Below are 22,479 nucleotides of genomic sequence, written 5' to 3'. Positions count from 1 at the left end.
GTCGGCGGCGCCCACCGCTGTTCACAAACACGGAATACCTGCAGAGCGTGCTCGAGTGGTGCGTCGCGTGGCACGGCCTGAGGTTGAGCGTGCAGGCGAGCTCTCTCCACGCGTCCGCGGGACAGTCACCCAGGGGCGCAGTTGGGGCCTCCCGCCGCACGCCGCTCTCCATCGCCGTCGGCGGTCCGCTGCGCATCCACAGCCGGGCGCTCTCCTTCGCCACACGGTCGGCGCTGGCGTCGCATCGCCGGTACAGCGACCACGGCCTGGCTCCCAGGTGTGCGCAGAAAGTCAGGGGTCCTCCACAACCCAACTCGCATGGCTCGTCCACTACGATGAATAATAATAATAATAATAATAATAATAATAATAATAATAATAATAATAAGAAGAAGAAGAAGAAGAAGAAGAAGAAGAAGAAGAAGAAGAAGAAGAAGAAGAAGAAGAAGAAGAAGAAGAAGAAGAAGAAGACCGAATTGTGGCAGCAGATCGTCTTCGTGACAAAAAAAGAAATAAACTGTACCACTCATGCACTTATAGGCGTATCAGCCAGGGGGGGAGCAAGGGGGGCGCAATGCCCCCCACCGAAAAAAGTTGGGGGGGGGGGGGCTGAGACCCCCACTTTCGACAGTGGTCGCTGTTGGCTGCACGCAGGAGAAAAGAACAACTAAGGCAAAATTTTCCTTCGCCACTGTAATCACTCAATTATATTGTTAAGAGAAAAACAAAATACTACGAGGGAATGTTCTAATATAGTGATACCTTTCCAACATTTCACCAGTGACAGTTTTGCTGAAGGCTCTTTGCGACGCCTTCCGCCCTGTGCAGTAGCACTGCAGAACCGGCTAGCGCTGAACAGGGGCCCTATACGTTACATCACTTGTTCATGTTTTTATGTTGCTGCAACTGGCCGATGCAGTTATAGATGGGAATGAACCAACTCTTTACGGACCGGTCACAGCATTTGCGGCTTGACGAAAATCATTTTATTTCATCAAAAAGGATTACCATCACCGCTGCTCTGTTGAAGTTGCTGTGAGCTCATGAGTGCGACTAATATTTCTAAATATTTTAGTTTTGCCGTACTGGAAGCACCAAGAAAGGTTTCCGCTTTATTCTCCGATAAATCTGATCAGCCTTGCTTATGACAACTTGGAAGGATGGAGGCAGCTTTCAAAGCGGCGACGAATAAAGCAGTGCACTCGAGCTAAGTTGGAAGCTAAGATAAGTAGACAGAAATGCTCAAAATACCTTTGGTTCCTCAAGGAGTGTGTCACATTTAAAAACTGAATTCTTTGTGAGCTAGCTTTAGTGATTGAAAATTTCATTCAATGATAAAATATTTACTGTTGGGGAGGCCGCCATCAACATAATTGTATTCATGAGGAAAGTTGTGAGGTAATGCATAAAAAGCGTCGCGTGGAATATTATTACATGCATCATATATATATATCTCTGCTAACGAGTGTGGTAGGTTAGCCCCCCCCCCCTCACTCACTAAAGAGGTGGTACGTCACTGCATGCACTTGGTAATTTATTACGAAGACGCGCTCACCAAAAAAATTCGCAAGCATTGTGCTCATCCACCTTTCAGAACATTCCGCAGAGCTATGAAGTTACTTTCGACCATAGTGCCCTCTCTCCCACCGTATTTCAATTTTTAAGGCAGTTTAGAAAGGTAAAAACATCAGCCATAGAAGGGCACAGATCTTAGTTGAATACGTTAGTTCAGCTCCTTGCCCTTAGGTCCTCGTATTGTGTAGCCATCTTCTGCGCTTCGTTAAAAAAAATGGTGACCTCACCCAGTCTCATATTTTATTGCCAAATTTCGTTACATTGCTATCTCTCCTTCTTCTTTTTTTCTCATCATTTATTTTTCATGTGCTAAGTTATAATATGTAGCCGGTGCTGTATTAACGTCACGAACATTCCCTATTTGTCATTTCAATTCAAAAAAGTGGCGATTATTTTATGTAACTTGACTTCAAAGGGAATTCTATAAATTGTGGTGGGCGGGGAGCAAAGCACTGAATTTCGGTCAGAACTGCATTTCACCGTATTAGTGCGTGCTTCAGAAAGGCCTCCTTGACGCAGTGCGTTTGTGTGTAGTTTCTCAGTAAAACAAATAAAATAAAACAAAGAACCCGCATCTCTTTGGCTATAGCGTGTTATTTCTCAATCCGTCAAACTGTACGGTTTTGATTCAGCGTGAAAATATAGGGCGCACGCCAACTACCCCGTGCGATGGTCTCTCTTGCCCACGGCAAGATCCCCGTTCCCACCAGCCATCCGCAAATCTTATTGCATGCACTGCGTCGTTCAGCGGCGGCGTGAAAAGACGAAGGCCTGGCAGCGATAAATCAGTAGCATACGCGGCTTTCCTGGACGCACGGAAAGTTCAACCAGGTTTCGTAGTTGTTGCCCTTTATTCGAAATGACAGCGGGCATTGTCTCGCCGGAGCGAAATGCGAATCCAACGTCGCGTGTGTTCTGGGATCCACTAACGATTACAGCATAAAAATAGCGTCGTTGTTGCAAAACAATGGAGCTTTATTCTGCTAGCTTTGTTTGGGGGCTGCCTGATTTATAACACGAGACATTACTCACACAAGCAAGCTTAATATGAACGACGGCATGCAGCTAGAGAGAGCAAATGGAAAAGAAACTACCCATAAGGGTGAGTTTCCTATTTTCTGCCATGTGCTCGTTGCGCAGAAGATGGCGTTACTAGATGGCGCTACTTAAGAGAAGGAAAAAAAAAAGGAGAACCGGACGGCGATGAAAAAGTCGTAGCACGGTTTGCGCTGTATTGTGAAGCGAAAATGAGTCCTCTCAACGTTTACCACGAAACAAACTTGCAAGGCTTTGGTGTAGAGGTGAGACTTAACCCGGTCATTCAATTTTGCACTAAAGTTAAGGAATCAAATCCCGCACGGAGCGGCTGCATTTAGCTGGGAGGGGGGGGGGGGGGGGGGGGTGTGCTAGAGGCTCGTGTTTTTACGTTTAGACGTTTTTTTTTTACGTATTCTGAAGTGGTTGGTATTTGTGGAGCCCTCGACTGCGGCATCTCTCATTATCATATCGTGGTTTTGGGGCATAAAACCCGATTAATGTGTGATAATAATTTATTATGTATCTTCAACATCCAATCATATCAAGGCTATGGCGTGTAAAGCCCACAATTTATTTCTTATTTCTTATTTTCCCATTTTATATCCAATGAGTGAGTGGCACAGTTGAAAAGGCCAAGCCGACGTAAACAGGCTGGTAAGAAACTTGAAGTTTGATTAACGTTCTATCTCCGATGTGCTTTGCAGATACTGTGAACGAAAAGCAAGGTAGGCTCCAGATCGCAACAGTGCTGACTTTCACAATTTGGCAAGACAAACGAGAAGCAAGCACACGTGTGGGCCTCAACACTTAAACTTGGTCTCCTAGCATTTGCGTCTTCGATTTATTTGTATGTACGTTAACAAATTTTTTGGTGATCGTAAAATGCTTGAATACACCCACTAAGTGCACTCCCATGTTCAAGGTGATTACATTGCAGCGCTAAAACCCGGTCGATTAATCATTCAGTTGACAGTTGCGGTGACAGCGATCTGAAGTGACGCAAGTCGGGGGTTATACGCTTCGCGACGTTTCCTTGCGCCAGTGCTCAAGCGCACTCCTAATCAGTCTCATGCGGAGGGTCCTGTGCGCTCAACGAACGATGTGCACGCCACTCTTTAAGGTATAATATTTCAAGCTTTAAAGTAAGCTAACACAGTGCAAAGTTAACCGAGCGTACGCGCGGTTAATTTTATGGCCAAAGCAAACAAAGTTTCTGACCCTTAGTGTCGTTTCGGGCGCACATCTGCCAAGTAATTTTTTTCGAGCGTAATGTGTCTGTTGAGTGGTCTCAACAGGTTTGCGATGGCTCCGTTATATTAAAAACAAGAAATGAGGAGGGGGGGGGGGTATTGGCCCTTATGTACCCACTGGGCTAAGTGTCGCGCATAATAGCTAACTGTTGTGACGTACCTATGTTAATCTTTCTTTCCATTCGTCGTTACTCTAGGTGTTCATGCTGTAACTGTTTTTGTTTTGTTTGCTATTAACAACTTAGTTACGTAAACATCGCTTACAAAACCGACGATGTAGGGAAACGCGTGGCGCATCGATTTTTTCTTATCTATTTGTTGAGACGTGTCTTTCGCGCACATCACAGAACACGACAGTTGCCCGACACAAAAAGCAGCACCTGTCTGCAGCGTTCTCGACCCCTTACAACTTCATTGTACAATCAGAAAGTGAAAATTGCTGCACTCAGGGACCGGGAAAAAAAAAGCTTTCGTGCCTGTTTACAGTAACGTTGGTACTGGAATCTGTAGGATCTATTTTGGAAATAACGAATTCCCCCTTGTGCATGAGCAAGCGGTTGTGTTTCGTTCTATCCTGTTCCGTTTTTACTCAGGTCATCAGAACTGAGCAGCGCTTCGCAGAGAAAGAGAAAGGGAACACACACCGTCGTCAAGGCACTGTCGCATGGCCGCTTCGGCTGGCTGGTAGCGGCAGCGGTTGTGGAAGGTCTCCCACGAGGTCTCCCACTCGGATCCGAACGCCTGCGTCACAGCCGTGGAGTCTTACAACCAGTACAGTGATATCCGGTTAACGCAGGTGCACGGCAAAGCGTTGCGCAACCCGAAACGAATGGCGCAGTTACTCTTGTAAATCGACCTTCTCTCCTTCAGGAAACTATGTCGCAATCGCAATAAATTTCCACCGTAAGCAGACATTTCTCCCTACGTGCACTTGCCGATTATCAGATGGTTTTCTCGCTTTCATATTTTTTTCTTGATTTCCCCTTCCGTACTCCATTTAATGCGCAGTATTGTTAATCGGACGTGTGTTTAGTTTGCCGCAAGATGGAAAGTTGGGCCAGTTGGATTACGTTCATAATTGAAAATTTTGTTGAAGCGCGCTAAAAAATGGATGGACAGAAGAGGCTGACCAATAGTCCCTCGTATATTTCGTTCGTATATATGATTCCTGCCCACGGCAAGTTATCTTTTCACCCACTTTTCTTTCTTCACAATTACCTTACAATTCAGTCTATAAACTCCCCTATATATACTTTCCTTGGACAGCAAGCGCTGTCCTTGTCAGCCTCTTCTGTCCGTCCGTTTTTTAGTGCGCTCCAACAAAATTTTCAATTATGAGTGTTTAGTTTGCCTTTGTTTCGTTCGGTCACCTTTTTATTCTATGTTTTTCTCTCGCAAGAAGAAGATATAAAGCGTTCCTCTGCCGATAACATTTGTCCTCATTATCTTTCTTTCTTTTGTTGCAGTATTTGCAATGTACATAGTAAACTACTCCCGCTGTGGTGATCCAGTGGAAAATGCACTCGGCTGCTGACCCGCAGGTCACGGGATCAAATATCGACTGCGGATGCATTTTCGATGGAGGCGAAAAGGCTGTAGGCCCCTGTGCTCAGATTTAGATGCACGTCAAAGAACCCCAGGTGGTCCGAATTTCCTGATCCCTCCACTCCGGTGTCTCTCATATTCATGTGGTGTTTTCGGTACGTTAAACCCCACATATCAATCAAATCATTAATTACATGGGAATCTGCGCCATAATAAATTTTTTCCTAAGAGTTTATTTAGGCAGTATATCAACAGTTTAAAAGACATTTTTTTGAAAGCCTGCCTTAGGGCGCAGTACTACGTGGTTTCATAAATCTGGATTTTTTATAGGAGTTGAGTTATGCAGTACATCAAGATCTTATAAGACAATTTTTGCCAAAGCCTGCCACAGTACTACGTAGTGTGATAGATATACCCTGAAGTCTATCAACTGTAGAAGCTTATGGGCTCATCCTGTCGAAGCCTCATGTTCTACAGGCTTCTTGCTGAAAACTTATTTTAAGTTTATTGATTTATCAACCGATCCATCGATCAATTGACTAATTATTGATTATTTATTTATTAATAATTAATTTCTACGCAAGAGAAGGAATTTTAGAGCATGCCTGAGTTTCCCTTTAACTTTCAGCCCTGCTGTCGCCAATTGACGACACCAAACAAAATTTCACCTAGAACCTCGAAAACGATATAAAGCCCACTCATTCTTGGAGAAGCGCTTCTTCAACTATCCCCACTTCGACTGACACAACTGTCGCTTTATTTTTGCGGAGCTTGGAGCCGTAAATCAGAAGCTGGACTGAGGTCATCGTTGACGACGAGGCGGGCAAGCAGAGGCAGGAAGTCGGCATTTTCGGGTTGAATTCCTGAAGCTGTTTCAAGAGCTCCCACACTTTCAAATACTACGTTGGTTCAGGTTTTGTGCACTCTGAGGCATAGCAGGAATAAATTTGTCATTCTGGTTATTTCATGACTACAGGGCCATGATTACCTAATTAGTGCCATGTCTGTAAATGCATAATTACATACACTACTGCCTAATTTTATTTTTCATTTCTGGTCTTCCGAGCCCCTAAGTATTAGTAAAATGCGTCATAAGAATGTCTTTGACAAAAATGAAAATTTCAGGGCTGAAAGGGTTCAGGTAGAACGCAATGGCGTAATCGGACCCTATGCGCATCACCTTCTCACTTGCTGGCCCGACTTCGGTTCTCGGCGGACAGCAGCTCAACGAAACGAAATTCCACGCGCGTAACATTGACCATTTTGAACTATCCTAGAATGCCTGCTGCAAGTACACGGGGTCCACTACGCCATAATTCTTACTTTTAGAAATCAGCGAGTGGCCCGCTATACGCATCCGCAAGCTAACAAGCGAACCCAAGAAGCTGCTCACTTCGTTGATGTTCTTGCAAGTGATGACAATTAGATGTGTCAGAGCGCTTCGTACAGGGCGGGCCTTTGATACACACATTTGCTGCCCCATTCATACGGGCTGAGTATTTTTATTATGGATTTAATTTTGGTTCTTTATCGATTTCTTGATGACGTAGAATGCTGATTCTTCGCTCACAGTCAATGACGCCGACGCCGACATCGGATCTTCTGCGCAACGAGCTCCTTACTGCTATCACGTCAAAATTGAGCTGCACACAAAAAAAAGTTCTTTGTCCGATCAACAGGCCGCCTGTTTATGTAAATTGCATTAGAAGCGTACAGAATGCAGACATTCACGTCCTAGATCAAGACGGGGTAACCGCTAACAGGTGCTACTGTTTAAGATACATTTTGCCTAAGCTTGTTCCTTCATATTCAGTATGAAGGAACAACCTTTTTTCTCCTTAAGCCTTCGAAAGTGTTTCGAAGGATTGATTGATTGATTGATTGATTGATTGATTGATTGATTGATTGATTGATTGATTGATTGATTGATTGATTGATTGATTGATTGATATGTGGGGCTTAACGTCCCAAAAGTGTTTCGAAGGCTTGAGGGGGAAAAAAGCGAGGACGATGACTAAGAACGAAGTATAAATAAATCTCACCCGCAAACACATCCTCTGGCACTCGATCGTGGCGGCCCTGAGACAGCACTGCAGCTTGGCTCCGTCAGCCGGCAGCAGCTGCGAGGAGGGTCCGCTGCGCCAGCCGAGAAAACACTGCCACAGGCGCTCCTGCACCCAGGCCGGGAATTTGTGTGGCACTTTGTGAGCAGAGCTCACAGCTCTTCATGCCGCATTGCAATTCATTAGCGACCAACAGCCACAAAAATTGACAATTTTCAGTGACTCAAAGGCGGCACTGCAATCCCTTTTATCACCTTTACGCCACGGCCCGTACGAACAGCTGGTATTTGAGATTGCAAAAAGACTCACCAATTCATTGAGGAAGGACATGAAATAGCCTTTCAATGGCTTCCAACTCACTGTGGAATAATTGGCAATGAACGGGCCGATCGAGCTGCCCGTTCTGCCCATTCTGAAAGCGATGAAATATCAATTCCGCTTTCCAGAACTGACACTGCACGGAAACTCCACATGCTTGCTCGCAAGCGCACCACGTCACAATGGAGCGAGTCAAATTTCATCCATGCACGGTTAGGTACTTTAGACCCAACCCTCAGTCTTCGAATTCCTCCGGATTGACGCCGACGAGACGCTACTATGCTGTGCAGATTATGGTTGGGCGTCGCATTTACCAATGCGTACGCGTTCCGCATAAGAATGGCTGACACTGCTGCATGCGACCATTGTGGCAGTGATGAAACAACTTGGCACATTCAGTGTGAATGCCCACAATACTGCTCGCAGAGACAGTCACTCTGCAAAGCACTAGATGAGCTGGACAACCAGCATCTTTCGGAAAAAAGACTCCTGCGCTGCCGACAGGACTTTATGTTGCAGAAGAAGGCTGTGAAGGCGCTCCTGCGCTTTTTGCGTTCAACCGGCCTGTCCAAACGACTATGATCAGAACTCCCTGAATGTGTGCGCATGTGGTTGTTTTTTTCCTAATTTATTTTATATCGCTCTACATCTATCCTCTTTCCGACCCTTTTCCCCACCCCCGTACAGGGTAGCAAACCAGTTCGTCTAGGTTAACCTCCCTGTCTCTTTCTTTTAGTTATTTCTTTCTTGTGTGTCTCTGAACAATACCCTTCTTCCCAGATTTATTTTCCCAAAGATACGGTCACGGTTTCGACTTCTTAGCAGCGCGAAATGCCCAAGAAGACAGAAGAGAGCGCACACGTGCCCTCTTTTTATACCATTCTTGTCTTTCGCGATGCTAATGACTCGTAATCATGGTGTATTCCGACACGCTCAGCCCTATAGACTCTTCTGACCGTTCTACGTCCGTAGAACGACGAATGTAGAACACGGACTGCGAGTTTTCAATCAACGGGGCACCGGGAAAGGGGCAAACATACGATTGTCCTAAGACCCGCAATTACAAAACATAGTCGCATGGTCAGATTTGTTTGGTGGTGTCTAAATATGTTTATTTATTTATTTATTTATTTATTTATTTATTTATTTATTTATTTATTTATTTATTTATTTATTTATTTATTCATTTATTTATTTATTTATTTATTTGTGCATCAAGTGGTTCGTGATGGGTGGCCGTAGCTAGCTCATGATGATATTTATTCATGTTTTGAAATGTGTATGGCAGGAGTGGTGAACCACATCAGCAGAAAGACGATTCCAGTCCTTTGCGGTCTGAATGAAGAATGATTACTTGCGGGCGGAAGTTCAGGCTTCCGGGGGCGGTTGTGGCAGTGGCTGTGGTATAGTGATTTCGCTACGGGTGATGCTATAGCACGTGGCATACTTGATCGGCAATCGCTCTCTCTCGGTAGATGTGTTAGGATGCGGGTTTGGCTAGTTGGTGTCGGTTATTCGAAACATGCAGAAGTGTTTGAGCATGTCTCGTTTTTCTGTGCCCTTGTCCACTTTGATTTGGTGCAAAAAAGGAAGTTATGTTGTGGTACATTCTTCTCTCTCTCACACTTTCTCTCTCTCTGTTTTTCTTTTGTACTCAAAAACACTCACGTGCAAACCTGGTGCCGCACATCCTCCGGCCAGCAGAGCATCCACGGCATCTTCATCATCGGTGACGTCATCGGGTGTGACTTCCTTGGGGCGCAGCACTCGCAGGCACGCGTCTCGACATTGTCCGCTAGGTGCTTGGGCACAGCAGTGAAGCTCTGCGAAAAACGTTTGACGCCTTCATTATCATACACTTGTCAAGTATACAATGACGCGCAATATGAATTGCTACGGGATGACCACGGTTGAAGAAGTCCCCAAGCCTACACGCCGACAAACGTAAAACTAATTTTGCAAATACCAGTAGTCGTAACAGCGTTTACGTCACTGATTGTTTGATATGTTAGTGCTTCTGTGCAATGTTGGTGCCCCTTTCACAACGGACATCATGATACAGCGCACAGTGGCCGTGACTGAACGCAGATCGTCCGTCCGTCCACGTTCTGCGATGAACTTAGCGCTAAAATTTATTATTATTTTGGCAGAGTTCACAAAACAAAACATACTCATTGAAGCTTACCCATTCATTTCTTTTAGGTGCGAAGCTCCTCTTAGTCTAACCTTGTCACTGGTCATCACGCCTAACCAAGAGAAGAGACGAGAAAGAAAAGAAAACAAATGAAATGAATGACCCTTTCTCGTCACATTTCCTGAATGGCGTTACCACTTTCGCTACTCTCCGAAGTGCCGCTAATCTCTGATTGGCTGCTGCGCGTGTTTTGCCTGAGTGCACGGAGAACGAGTACCTCTCTCAGTATCCTGGATTGTCGCCGTACGTGGCGAATCGTTTGTGGGGCATGAACGAAGCAGAGCGGTGGGCGCGTTGAAGGGCTTGCGCACGGCTTCCTTGGCTCGCGTCTCGTCGGTGTTCCCCGCGCACCGTCTGCGTTCTCGAACGCGATCGGATGCATGGACGCATGCATGGATAGACGGACACACTGACGGATGGACGGGCGGACTCTTCGCCCCACTCATCATCATTCACACCGTGGATATGCTGTAATTTTTTAGCGTCTCATGATAACTGACAAAGATGACGCCGTATATAGGAGGGTGCACCAGCTCAATTTCGAGCACCCGAGCCACAGCTGAAAAGGTTGGAGTAGTTCACTTTTACTTTTAAAAAATGTAAATTACTCTAGCTTCCCTGTTATTAAAGCCACTGATTGAATAATAATTATTAATTAATTAATTAATTACATCTGTAAAGGGATGCAAATACAATACTTTAACTACAACGCGATTGAAAGAGAGAATCTCAATATATTAAGCACATGAGGATGGCTGCATAGCCGCCGACAAGCTATTCGGAATACAGATCAATATTCATTCCGCCCATGTAAAACGTCGATTCTGTGCTTTCAAGAAATAATAATATGGACTGAATGGTGCTGTCACTCCTAAACAAGAATGCGACTACGTCATTCCTCCTGTCACTCTCTCTTTCTCTCTTATCTTTATGTTACACCATTATTTTCATTCTTCTTACGCATATTTCTTAACCGAGTACCTATTTCCGTTGCTATTCGGAATGTTCCTCTTTCATACTATCGTTTTGTTTTGTTGTTGCTAACTTTCCACCCCATATAATGATGACGACAAAAGTGACGCAATAATAGGGTACCCACTGGAGTCCAGATACCTGCTTAGACACCATCGTGCGCGCTTGTTGACACATCTACATTAACTTGTTGCGTGGTGGGTAGCGCCCGCTCGCGTACCTCACGGCGGGCCTCAATTGTTCGCGTACTTTATGGTAGGTGGTACACATGTTCCGGCCATCGACATTTCTTGACTTTTTTTATAAATTTAACTTTGTAAACACGCAGCGGAGCAAGAGAGAGAGAACAAAAATATCAGAAAGGTAGGGAGGTTAACTATAGACTAAGTCCAGTTCGCTACCCTACACGGGGGAGAGGGGAATTAGGGAGAGAGTTTGTAAGCGATAAATGCACTTACTGTGTGGCTGCTTGGCAGATGTGACGTTCCGCAGGCATCGTACCACTTGGGGCTCGGCGCACGGCTGTCCCTCTTCTTGCCTGTGCTGCTGCTGCAGTCTCATGAGATCTCTGTGTCCCTTCTCGTTCGTCCGCTGTTCACTCCGCGCTCTGTTGCACGCGCGACGGCGGCAGGCTGCCGTACTGGCCAGGGCGCAGCAGCTCTCCAGGCCGCGCCGGCCCGTCCGCTGCAAAGCGCCCAGCCCTGTGCCACGTACCATGCAGCTATTCATACGCACCTACTAAGATTTAGGTGTGTCATCTGAGTCTGAGTCTTTATTTCGGACATGCATACAAAAAATACATGGCTGAGGAGAAGGGAAAAATAGCCCCACAGTCGCTGCTTGAGGTTGCTACCTTCCCCCCGGATACATCGGAACTGTGGTATGCACGAAAGCAGAAATAGCACAGGCTAATGTGTAGCATAATAAACAAGAACTCAAAAGCAGAAAAACTAACATGTGATTCGTGATCAGAGGGCCAAAACGATGCGAAAGTTCAAGCTTGCGGCCCGGGAGCATTCCCTCGTCATTTGGTGTTGATAGTTAATAAAGAATAACAAAGCAGACGTAACAGTTAACCAAAAAGGCATGGTACAGATTCAGAGTGCTTAAACAAGATGCCCTGCGCCTTCCTAATTTCTCGCTACGATTATAAACTGACGGGGTTACAATGACTGTGAGGTGTGTGACTTGGTGTGTGCGTGCTATCCTCTCTCTCTATCTTCTTCCATCTTTAAAAGTTCCCCACCCCTTTCCCCTGTGTAGGGTAGCACACCGGTACTTATAGACTCGTTAATATCCTTGCCTTTCTTCCTCTTTTGTTCCTTGTGCTGCTATACAACAATGCACCCTCAACTAGCCGATCGGGTAATGTTTTTGCTTCTGATTACGGTATTTATTATATTAGCAGGGTCTACGTCACCATGGGACTTGGCCTTGAGAAACGACAATTAGGGAATGAGGCAATGGCTCTCAGGCTACGTTTCCCACATTTTTAGTCCGGTGTACGTGTGCAGGATCATTAACGTATTTGAAAACCAACAGGAGAAAACAGGCGTATTCTGTGACTATGGACGAGATCTCCGTTTGCGCAGAAAGCCAATATGACCTTCATTTATCTATTAAAGACCACAGGGTGCGGAGACCACCTAACGCCACATGGTGTCCTGTCTGTGCGCGCGCACGTAAATTCTTATCTTTTTTTTTTTTTAAATTTCGCGTTGCTGTTCTTATTTTTCCACTCTGATTTCTAAGGAGATGGTTGCAAGCCTGATTTCATCTTCATGTCTTTTTACTTTTCCCTCTTTTTCAAACTCACACAAAAGGACACGAAATTTTATATACTTTCTCCAATGACCTAGAGTAATGGAATCATTACCCAACATACTTGAGGAAGCAATTATAGGGCAAATTTAGTCGTATTTCATAAGGACGCTTTATAGTATTTGCAGGTCACAGAAGCAAGAACTTCTACAGACTTCATTGCGACTTAATATGCCATTTATTGTTTGTTAACTCACTCACTCACTCACTGACTCACTCAATCACTAGTGGCCAACGCATCGTAGTTATAGTTAACTAGTTTTCATTAATTATACATCAATGTTTTAAAAGAAATTATACACCAAAATCTCTCACCACTACGGCCCTCTAGGCACACCTGCAGGTCAAGCTCGTCGCTTCGTCGACACCATGGTTCCAGGTCGTCAGCTGAGCGCGCCTGCGCGCCCGCAACACAAAGCACTTCATTAGGCTATCTACAGTTAAAAACTTTAAAGCAACAAGCAAGTTTAACACCATGCTTCACAGTGAACAAGGTAAACGAACTCAATCAGGGTCGAAATAAAGATCTATAAATTAAATGGCTCTTCGTCGAGATCACGTCTGACCTCTCTCTGTTTGCGGTCAAAATTAAACGAGCACTCACGTAAATTACTTGGTTGAAAAGCAAATGACCCACCTACTCGGGAATGATCAAGAGTGCGCGTCCCTCGTTCAGTTCTCGTCAGTTTTGTTCTGTTTTGCCTTGTTTGCTGTGGAGAGGTGGACGTTAATATCACCCTGGCTGCTCAATGTTCAGATTAAGATTCTTTATTTCAGCATTCATTTAAAACAAATCGTAGGACAGTAGCAAAAAGCTGCTATCATAGCAGCTTGACAAAGGTCCCTGCCCCTACAGATTTTCAATTTTAAGCTGTACGTTGTGCAGCTTAAAAGAAAACGGTAAATGGTTACCGAAAAAACAAGCATGAACAAGAGAAACATATCGTAAACTGAAACGAATAAAAATACTAAGATGGTGTCAGACAGCTCGGTTGCTGGAGTTCCCTTTGCGACGGAACGCTCAAACTCACAATTTTCTATCCCAGGTTTTACCCACAGCATACGTCATAACTTCATATAATTCTGCACATACAGGCGTAGCCTTGAGGCTCTAACCCTTCCTTTCTTGAAGTTTTCCAATATCGCATGGATACAAAAAAAAAACTTGGGGAACCCGTAAGCTCTGCTTTAAGAGTTGAACACGATTGCGATATCCTGTTCCTAGTGCGTACTTCAGCCACTTAGTGCGTAGTTTTATTGTTCGATGTTACTCGAGAAGTTTAAATTGCGGATCATTATACAGCGAGACGCGGAAAGAAAAATGGTAGGTGTAACCTTAAGAGACAAGAAGAGAGCAGAGTGGATTAGGGAACAAACCGGGGTGGAGGATATCATAGTTGAAATCAAAAAGAGGAAGTGGACATGGGCCGGGCATGTAGCGCGTAGACAGGATAACTGCTGGTCATTAAGGGTTACTAACTGGATTCCCAGAGAAGGGAAGCGGGTTAGGGGAAGACAGAAGGTTAGGTGGGCAGATGAGATTAAGAAGTTTGCGGGTATAAATTGGCAGCAGCAAGCAGAAAACCAAGTTAACTGGCGGAAAGTGGGAGAAGCCTTTGTCCTGCAGTGGACGTAGTCAGGATGATGATGATGATGATGATGATGATGATGATGATGATGATGATGATGATGATGATGATGATGATACAGTGTCAACGATATAGTTTAAAGTAGCTTGTGTCAGTGAAGCTTTCGCATATGGCATGATTATGTGTAATGGTTGGCATGCTTGAAACCACGAGCGAACTTGCGCGTTAAATGTTTTTAAAATTGCTATGCACCCGCTACGTGGTCTTAAGAAAATACGCGCAATAATGTGTGTACCTTTTGTAATAGGGTGCCGCCTTTAAACCACGCAGGCGTTATGAGAATCGCATGTTCTGGCAGCCGATGGCTATGTACGCTTGTACCACGTAATGTTACTGCGATATCACATGTTATATTGTAAAGCCTGTATACAAGACGCGTGTGCCTGTAAATCATAAACGTTATTTTTACTGCATTTCCAAGCATACAAAGTTATTTTAACTGTGTACCCAAACAGGCAAAGAACTCGCGCTGTGTTAGCCAATGGGTGTTTCTCAGTAACGCTTGAGCGGTTATTGTCGCCATGTGATTGTATTTTTGTTCTCACTTTCGCCTTCACTACGCGAATACTTTATTAAATACCACGAACGAAAAAGAGGCGCATGACTGTGTCGTACAACACCTGCTTGCCACGCAAACAACTTGAACTTGATCCTCACTCGGATCCGGAATAATATTATTTATTTTATTTGCATCATTCTCAAGTTTTCGATCACGCACAAGATGATGATTTTTCGTCCACAATTAACGACGCCCCCGTCGACGCCGGAATATCTGCGGAACGAGCTCTTCAACACAATCGCGTTAATATACAAGTAAACATACAAACGTACGCACGAACACACATAAAAAAAAAGAGTTGCCCCTCCTCCCCACCCTATATATGTAGTGAATGCTGCCTCGACGGCTTCATTCACTCAACAGATAGAAAAGATTAATTTCACCATATAAGTGATGTATGCTGAAAATAGTGTCATTTGAGTGCAATTCATCCGGCTACAAATGTTGAAAATATTCTTAGTTGTGCGCAGTTCTGTTGAACAGCGAGAAAATATATTTGACTTTCCTGTACTTGATAGTTATGTATTCTTTCATTTATGCCCTGTACTCCAGTGTCTTACTAGTTATTGCTTGAATGTACTGTTTGTATCCCACTCCTGCATAGGCCCGGGTAGGGCCTGCAGTATCTGTAAGTAAATAAAAATAAAAATTTTCGAAAAAGATTGGTGGCTATAGGCTGCTCGTCACAAACGCTTATCTAGTCCAGTGGACACTAAACAGTCCAGCATGAACACATGATTTACTCCGAGTTACTTGACCTGTGACCTTTCACCCTTCGGACTCACTGCGAATTAAGAATTAATCAGATATCAAAGCTTTAGCCGCCAACAGTTCAAACGCAGAGTGGTGTAATAACTATCTGTGCTCGTTTACGCACGTAGCATTAAAACATTCCAGGTTTTATACTTTTTAGCAGTAGTAAGCGCAACGCTTTGTCATCTCGTACAGTCCCGCTTACTGCAAGGGATAATAAAGGGAAAATCTGTGCACTTCTGTATTGCGATATTTTTGCTCACCCCTTCTGTGAGTGACATGACAGCAGTGTATTTTTAGTGCCCAATATTGTGTTAGTCCTCAATAATACTGTGGTGCAATTAAAGGCATTCATCGCATCATGACCCCTCTTAGTACGTTCCAATACAGTTCCCAGTTTCCTTCAAGCTCTGATCTAGCTTTCTCATTCTAGTTTCCCTCAAGCCTAACAAAAATACCAAATATTTTTGCAGAAGAGAACAAGAAAGATGCGGCAATCAATGTATACGGGCATATTGATTGTTGGTTTCATTGCTTGTTCTGCAGGGAGCAGGTACTTGCGTGGAATTCTGGGGCTTTTCAAGCAATGCCTTTTTTATTATTAAATGAGAAACAAAACTGATTGATCGATCGATTGGTTGATTAGTTTATTGATTGATTGATTGATTGATTGATCGATTGATTGATTGATTGATTGATTGATCAAAAGGATGCGACGACTCATACCTGCAGGCATGCACGGCGGCATCCTTCCAGTCGAGCTCGCTGGCAACAGGGCCGCCCGTACCAGCGCTCGGCAAGCTCCAACTCTGCGACAGACATCGAGGTAGAAGGCGAGGAACATTCACTGTAACCCAAACTAAAAATATGTCTCATCGGGAAATTTATGACATGTAACAAATGTTTTCTTTTTACGTGCCGATACCACGACAAGATTATGGGGCACGCCGCGACTCCAGGTTAATTTGCACCATCCGGCTACCTCAATGCGCACCTAAATCTAAGTAGAGTGTTCTTGCATTTCGATGCCTACTGAAATGCGTGGTCGGAAATCAGGCCCACGTCGTCCCCTTCCACACTGCCACAACTTACCAGCTAAGCAAACAACAGGAATGTCTAAGGAGCATCGCGAAAACGTCCACTCAAGCCTAGTTTCAGGGGGGGGGGGGGGGGGGGGACACGACGTGTAGTCGTTAACATATCATATTGCTAAGTGTGCGGCTGTGTATTTCAGTGTACTAATAGCTACACATTCATGACAGCGCTAATATCTTACCAGTATGTGATTTACTGTTATACCCAAAGCCCGCCTTTTTCTCTTATTTTTTATTCAATCTATTAGTTAAATAAAGATATTTGACATCTTTAGTTAACTATTAGCGAATATTTCAAGATTTTTGGGAATTCAACGCCATGTTCTTCATGGTGTTTCATTGTGAACGGAATACGCGGAAATAATAAGTAAATCAGAGACTGTAGGAAACACGCGAGGCGCACAGAAAACGAACGACGAGCACTTAGTGTCGACGCTATCGTGTACATCGCTGAACAGTGCAGTTTGCTCAACGAGACACTTGGCTTTCAATTTATTTAACGCCAGCGGACTACCCTCCCCATCTATCCTCTTCATCATGGCAGTTCCCAAAGGAAATCTTTGCATTAGCAAAGAGACATTCGTTACAATACAAAATAGCGTACGTCCTAATGGTCATGACAGCGACAAATGTTTGCGAAAGCTGCCGCTTTCGTTGAATGCAAAGTTTCCATTCCCCCATACTGGCGGGTGCGTGGACGAGTGAACAATATACCCGCGAAGCATGCATCTATTTTCGCGGTGTATAGTTTTTTTTTTTTTTCATCTTCGGGCTGATGAAGGTCTCCGGCTCTTTCATTCGTGGAAACAGCGAGATCTCGTCGACAACGACAAAAATATTGACACGTTCTCGTTACGAATACTTTCACTAAGATCTTTTCGCCCTAAGTGCAATGGATTCACCATATGGTTTGAGCCATCGACGCTATCATTCTCAGACTCCACTCAGCAGCTCTCGCTCATTTGCGAGCAATCGGGGCGCGCTTTGTCTCACGTCACTGCCGGCGCACTCCACGAGGGCTCTCTCCGCGCGTTGTTGGAACTTATAGAATATACAACTATCACTTGAGTATGATCGAGGTAGGTATAGAAGCCGGGTGAATGCAAATTTGGGTCGTAATAGCGTGTAAAGATGACTGGCTTAGAACGCGCGCGTCGCGAAGTGCAGCCACGCCTATAGACCCATTCCATGTTTGTAAACACAGGTAGGCCGATGTCGACATTATGGGTAAAATTATAGCGACGTCCGCACGCAACTTCCGCCATAAGCCCCTAGGGCTGCGATGTGCGCCAATAAAACGGCGTTGTGAGACGCAGTAAGCGTTGTGAAAGCCATAAGCGCTGATTGCTGCGATGTGCGCCAACAAACAAAACTAAGTTGTGAGACGCGACTCACACCCGACCGCGACGCAGCTCGTCGGCATACCGTTTTCTTTTTTTGTTGCTTGACTAAGAACACCACATACATTATTGAAAATGCATCAGAAACTGCGGATAAGCAGAGCGTCTTTTGCCTACCAAGACAGCGCCACCGCATTTTCGTGACGCAAGTGCGGTAAAATTTGTCCATAGCTTTGTATCCACTTGTTGACGCATTCGTTTGAAGGCTCGCACGTTCACAAAAGCGTACACAAATGCACGTGCACGCGAACAGGCAATATAGCAAGTGGTTACAGCAATACGGGGCATTTGCCCATTGCAAAAATAAAACTCCAGAAGCTACTCAACACGCCGTAATAGAATATGAATGCGAGGATATTTGCCCAACAGGACACGTGGAAGGCGTTCATTTTTAGTAGTCCGGGCTTTTAAAGTGGGTTGAAGTATTAGCTGGTGAGTAACTAAAGCTTGCTATATACGGTTAGAGTGTTTCTGAAAAAAAGAACTGAAATCAGATTGACAAAACCAGTGTAGTTATTGATTGATTGATTGATTGATATGCAGAATTTAGCGTCCTAAAACCACACCATATGAGTATGAGAGACGCCGTAGTGGAGGGCTTCGGAAATTTTGACCACCTGGTGTTCTTTAACGTGCACCCAAATCTGAGCACACGGGCCTACAGCATTTTCGCCTCCATCGAAAATACAGCCACTGCCACCGGGATTCGACCCCGCGACCTGCGGGTCAGCATGAACAACATAAACAAAACGATAGAGTGCAATAAATGAAGGAACGCCTTAAGGTAACAACTAAACAAACAAACAAACTAGCAAACAAAAAGGACAGGCTCACGTGGCAACCCGTACCCCCCCCCCCCCCCAGTTTCAAAGGTGATGCCAATAACATAATTGCCATCATGTACAGTAGTTCTAGTCTTCTCATTTTCGCAACAAACTTGGAAGATAGATCCAATCTGCAGTATGGCCTGCGTAAGTGTGTGATTGGATCGGCTGTCGGAGTCGATTGTTTGGCCGTTTTGATGGGATCAAGTTCAAATCGTCGCCTTATGATGCAATGTCATATGGCCATATGGCACTGAGGGTAAATAAAATGAAATGAAATGTAATATTTTCTATTGGGCGAGATGCAAGTATATTGATTGATTCATTCATTTATTGATTGTGATTGACTGATTTATTGTGATTGATTGATTTATTGATTGATCAAAGGTACCAACAAATCAAAAGTAATGAGCCAAGTTAAACTTGAAGGAGGGGCAGCAATAAATGAAACATTGGGAAGTTAATTCTTAGGCTAACTGGTTGCCTGCTGCATGTGTTGGGGAAGAGGGGGCACTGACAATAGAAAATCACTAAACGAGACAATATCGATAAAAGAAAAGTCACAAAAAAGAAGGTGCACGAGAATCTCATGAAACAGGCCATAGACGGCAGTCATTATTCAGGGGAAGTGCTTAGTATGGCGTGCAAAAAAACAACAACAAAACAGAAGCGTAAACTCTCGAGCCAGGATCTCTATGCAGGATTTATTATTAAAGTAAACGAAAGGTCCCTAGGCGGGCCTCATCGTACTTTCCCAACACAACAAAAAGGCGCAAGAAAGCTGGAAAACTCTGTGACGAGCGCAAAGCAGAAAACACACACACAAAAAAAAACGAGATCATTGACACTGCATGATTGGTTGCTTGCGCTATTTTGCCATTATCGACTGGCTTTTATTTTTGTTCATGATTAGCAAGCACTGCATGGCTGCAGGATATCAATTTACCTATAAAGCTGAATATTTTCAGGCAGAAAATGGAAGACAAAAAAATGACAAGATAGCCTGAATTAGTTAAGTGAGCTAGAACATCAACCCGATGAACACCCACGTTTGCCGCGCAAGAATTTACGATGGTAGGAACAGCAAACTATACAAATAAAAGTTAAACACCCATACGACGGGTTATCTTGTGGCGTAAGATTCGCATTTTACGAGAAGTTACTTATAATACGCCTAGCTTGCAAGAAGGGGGTCTTACGTGTAATAGCTCACGAGCAGGTTCAGCTCGAGGGGGTCCCTGCAGCTAAAGCAACACGCCACATTGAGTCACTGGCCGGGCCGCATCGTCGACCGGGCCTTTTAAATTGTTTCGGCCTGGCGCGTGTGCCGGGCCCGTTTACAGGAGCCTCTTCGTTTGCGTGTGTGCGAGCACACGTGAAGCGTCAGTCGGCGTAAAAGGCGGACGGCGCTGACTCCGCAACCGGGTGCATGCAGGCTATTCTGGGCGCTACCGCGGCCTCCAAGGAGCCCTCATCGCGACAGGCAGAGCGGAAACGAAGCAGCCGAGCATGAGGAGCCGCAGGAGTGGGCGCGATTAGAGCGGACGAAGAAGAGGACTGAAACGGGGGAAGACGGCTTCTGGGCTTGAAGGAGACGCGCCACCCCCTTTTGTGAACCCTTACGCGCAGCCCAACATAGAACAGAGCTCTGCAGTTCTTCTGACGTGCGTCAATACGCGAATTGAATAGCTCTTCAACGCACGGCTGCGGAGAGAGGGGGAGAGAAGGCGCGTGCGGTGTTATAATGGAAAGAGTGTCTGGCGTATTGCTTTCAGAACAGAGTGCGTTCTGCAACTCCCTTTATTTTGGGAATCAGTGCTCGTACATGTCCAGTTCCGTGACGGTCCGTCACCCAAGGAGTTCTGCTTGCACCGAGAGTTTTTCATGCAATATCATTCGTCTGGGCTGTTTCTATTATGCGCGTATTACAGTAACGTTGTGCACCTGTGGGGCAGGAAGCGCCATCAAGTGGCGAATGAGCGAACTTTAGGGGCGAAGTTCTTAAAGGCGTGGGACTCTCCATCTCTTGTTTGTATTTACTTGACCGCCTATAGTTTCACCTTTGCCAACTACCCACTACTTCGTCCTTGCAAACATCCCACTACGTCCCATAACCGATCCACCCCTTCACCAACCATAAAGCGAGTACTGTTGAGAAGTAGCCAATATGGAACGCAAGATGGTCGTGTACTTGTATCCAGATGCGCGTTGAAGAACCATAGACTGTCCCACTGTGTCCATTCCTTGTTTGCACGTTCCACCTTTGCAAGTTGCCCACGACTTCCGCCTTGCAAATATCACGCTACGCCGATGACCGATCCACCACTTCACCGATCATAAAACGGTTATAAAGAAGGGGAAACGGAAGCGACGTGTAAAAGTTGAAAGTTGAAAGTTGAAAGTTGAAATTTATTTCACCACAACGATACACCGTGATTTACACAAACAAGAAACAATTGTGGCATGGGAAGTAGGAAAAAAGCTGCGCTATAGCAGCTTGACTAGCCCCACCTTCCACTTACGAGTAATAAAATTTCTTGAATAAATGTACACAGTGTTTGTCCCGTCTTTGATGATGTAGTGGACGATATTCGCGGATGGTTCACTATTTAGCGATGCAACCCTCCAGCGTTTCGTCACACTCATCATCATTCACTCCGTGGATATTCTGTGATTTTTCCTTAATTTCTTCCCAGCCATTCATTTGTGTACGCATTTTATCAGACGCTTCTCCGGCACAGTCACAAATGCGAGAACACGAAAAATTGAATTAAAACGCGAGACAATAGATTACTACAGCGAAAGGAAGCAACCTTACTCTTCAATGTTATGAAGTATACTCGCCACGTAAACACAGGCGTACGTCCATATCTATGATTATAATGTCAACATCTCTTGTCCTAATCGGTAGACGCGCCACATTGGATCATGTGTTCCTGACACTCATTGTGCACGATACGTAGATATTATACCATTTATCTCTATACAGCTCTGAATATAATTTACAACACTCTCGAATGTACTAACTTGAATGTCTTTATGGGGAATCAGATGTATTGATGTATATGAACAGTTTATTTAATTTTGTATTTCGGTGTTTTCACTTATCTGCCAACTTAGGAGCCAGGTCGTAAAACCGACTAGAATCGTCATCGTTTCATAAATCCAGCCCTCCATTTGAAACACGTACAGCCGTCAGCGCACGTCGTCAAGAGACCGTGCCAGTGCGAAACGCTCAGAAATCCACTTGTGCTGTTTACAGTACGCCGCCAGTTTGAGACAATTTTCGGTGAGCATGTTTATAAGAGATTTTTGAAAAGGGATAAAGAAGAAACAAGCGCAGTTCCGTTACCGCCTCTCTCTGAATAGACGGCACAGTTCTGCACAAGAGATGAGGGTAAGTAGGGATTAAAAAGATAGGGAG

At 44.7% G+C, this 22,479-nt stretch overlaps 1 protein-coding gene across 1 annotated transcript in view; it reads right to left on the bottom strand.

The window, feature by feature from the left end:
* Window positions 1-22,479, bottom strand: part of Reck (Reversion-inducing-cysteine-rich protein with kazal motifs) — a 55,341-nt gene that overhangs the window by 20,447 nt on the left and 12,415 nt on the right. Inside the window, exons 2-8 of the mRNA XM_037417380.2 lie at window positions 16,464-16,546; window positions 13,092-13,173; window positions 11,414-11,656; window positions 9,458-9,612; window positions 7,451-7,579; window positions 4,508-4,604; window positions 39-330 (exon numbers count right to left, since the gene is read on the bottom strand). Coding sequence (XP_037273277.2) covers window positions 39-330; window positions 4,508-4,604; window positions 7,451-7,579; window positions 9,458-9,612; window positions 11,414-11,656; window positions 13,092-13,173; window positions 16,464-16,546 — 1,081 coding nt within the window. The remainder of the gene's footprint in view (window positions 1-38; window positions 331-4,507; window positions 4,605-7,450; window positions 7,580-9,457; window positions 9,613-11,413; window positions 11,657-13,091; window positions 13,174-16,463; window positions 16,547-22,479) is intronic.

This window comes from Rhipicephalus microplus, chromosome 1 (genome assembly GCF_043290135.1).
Source record: "Rhipicephalus microplus isolate Deutch F79 chromosome 1, USDA_Rmic, whole genome shotgun sequence".
Taxonomy (NCBI): Eukaryota; Metazoa; Arthropoda; class Arachnida; order Ixodida; family Ixodidae; genus Rhipicephalus; species Rhipicephalus microplus.
This window is presented reverse-complemented; position numbering and strand designations above follow the sequence as displayed.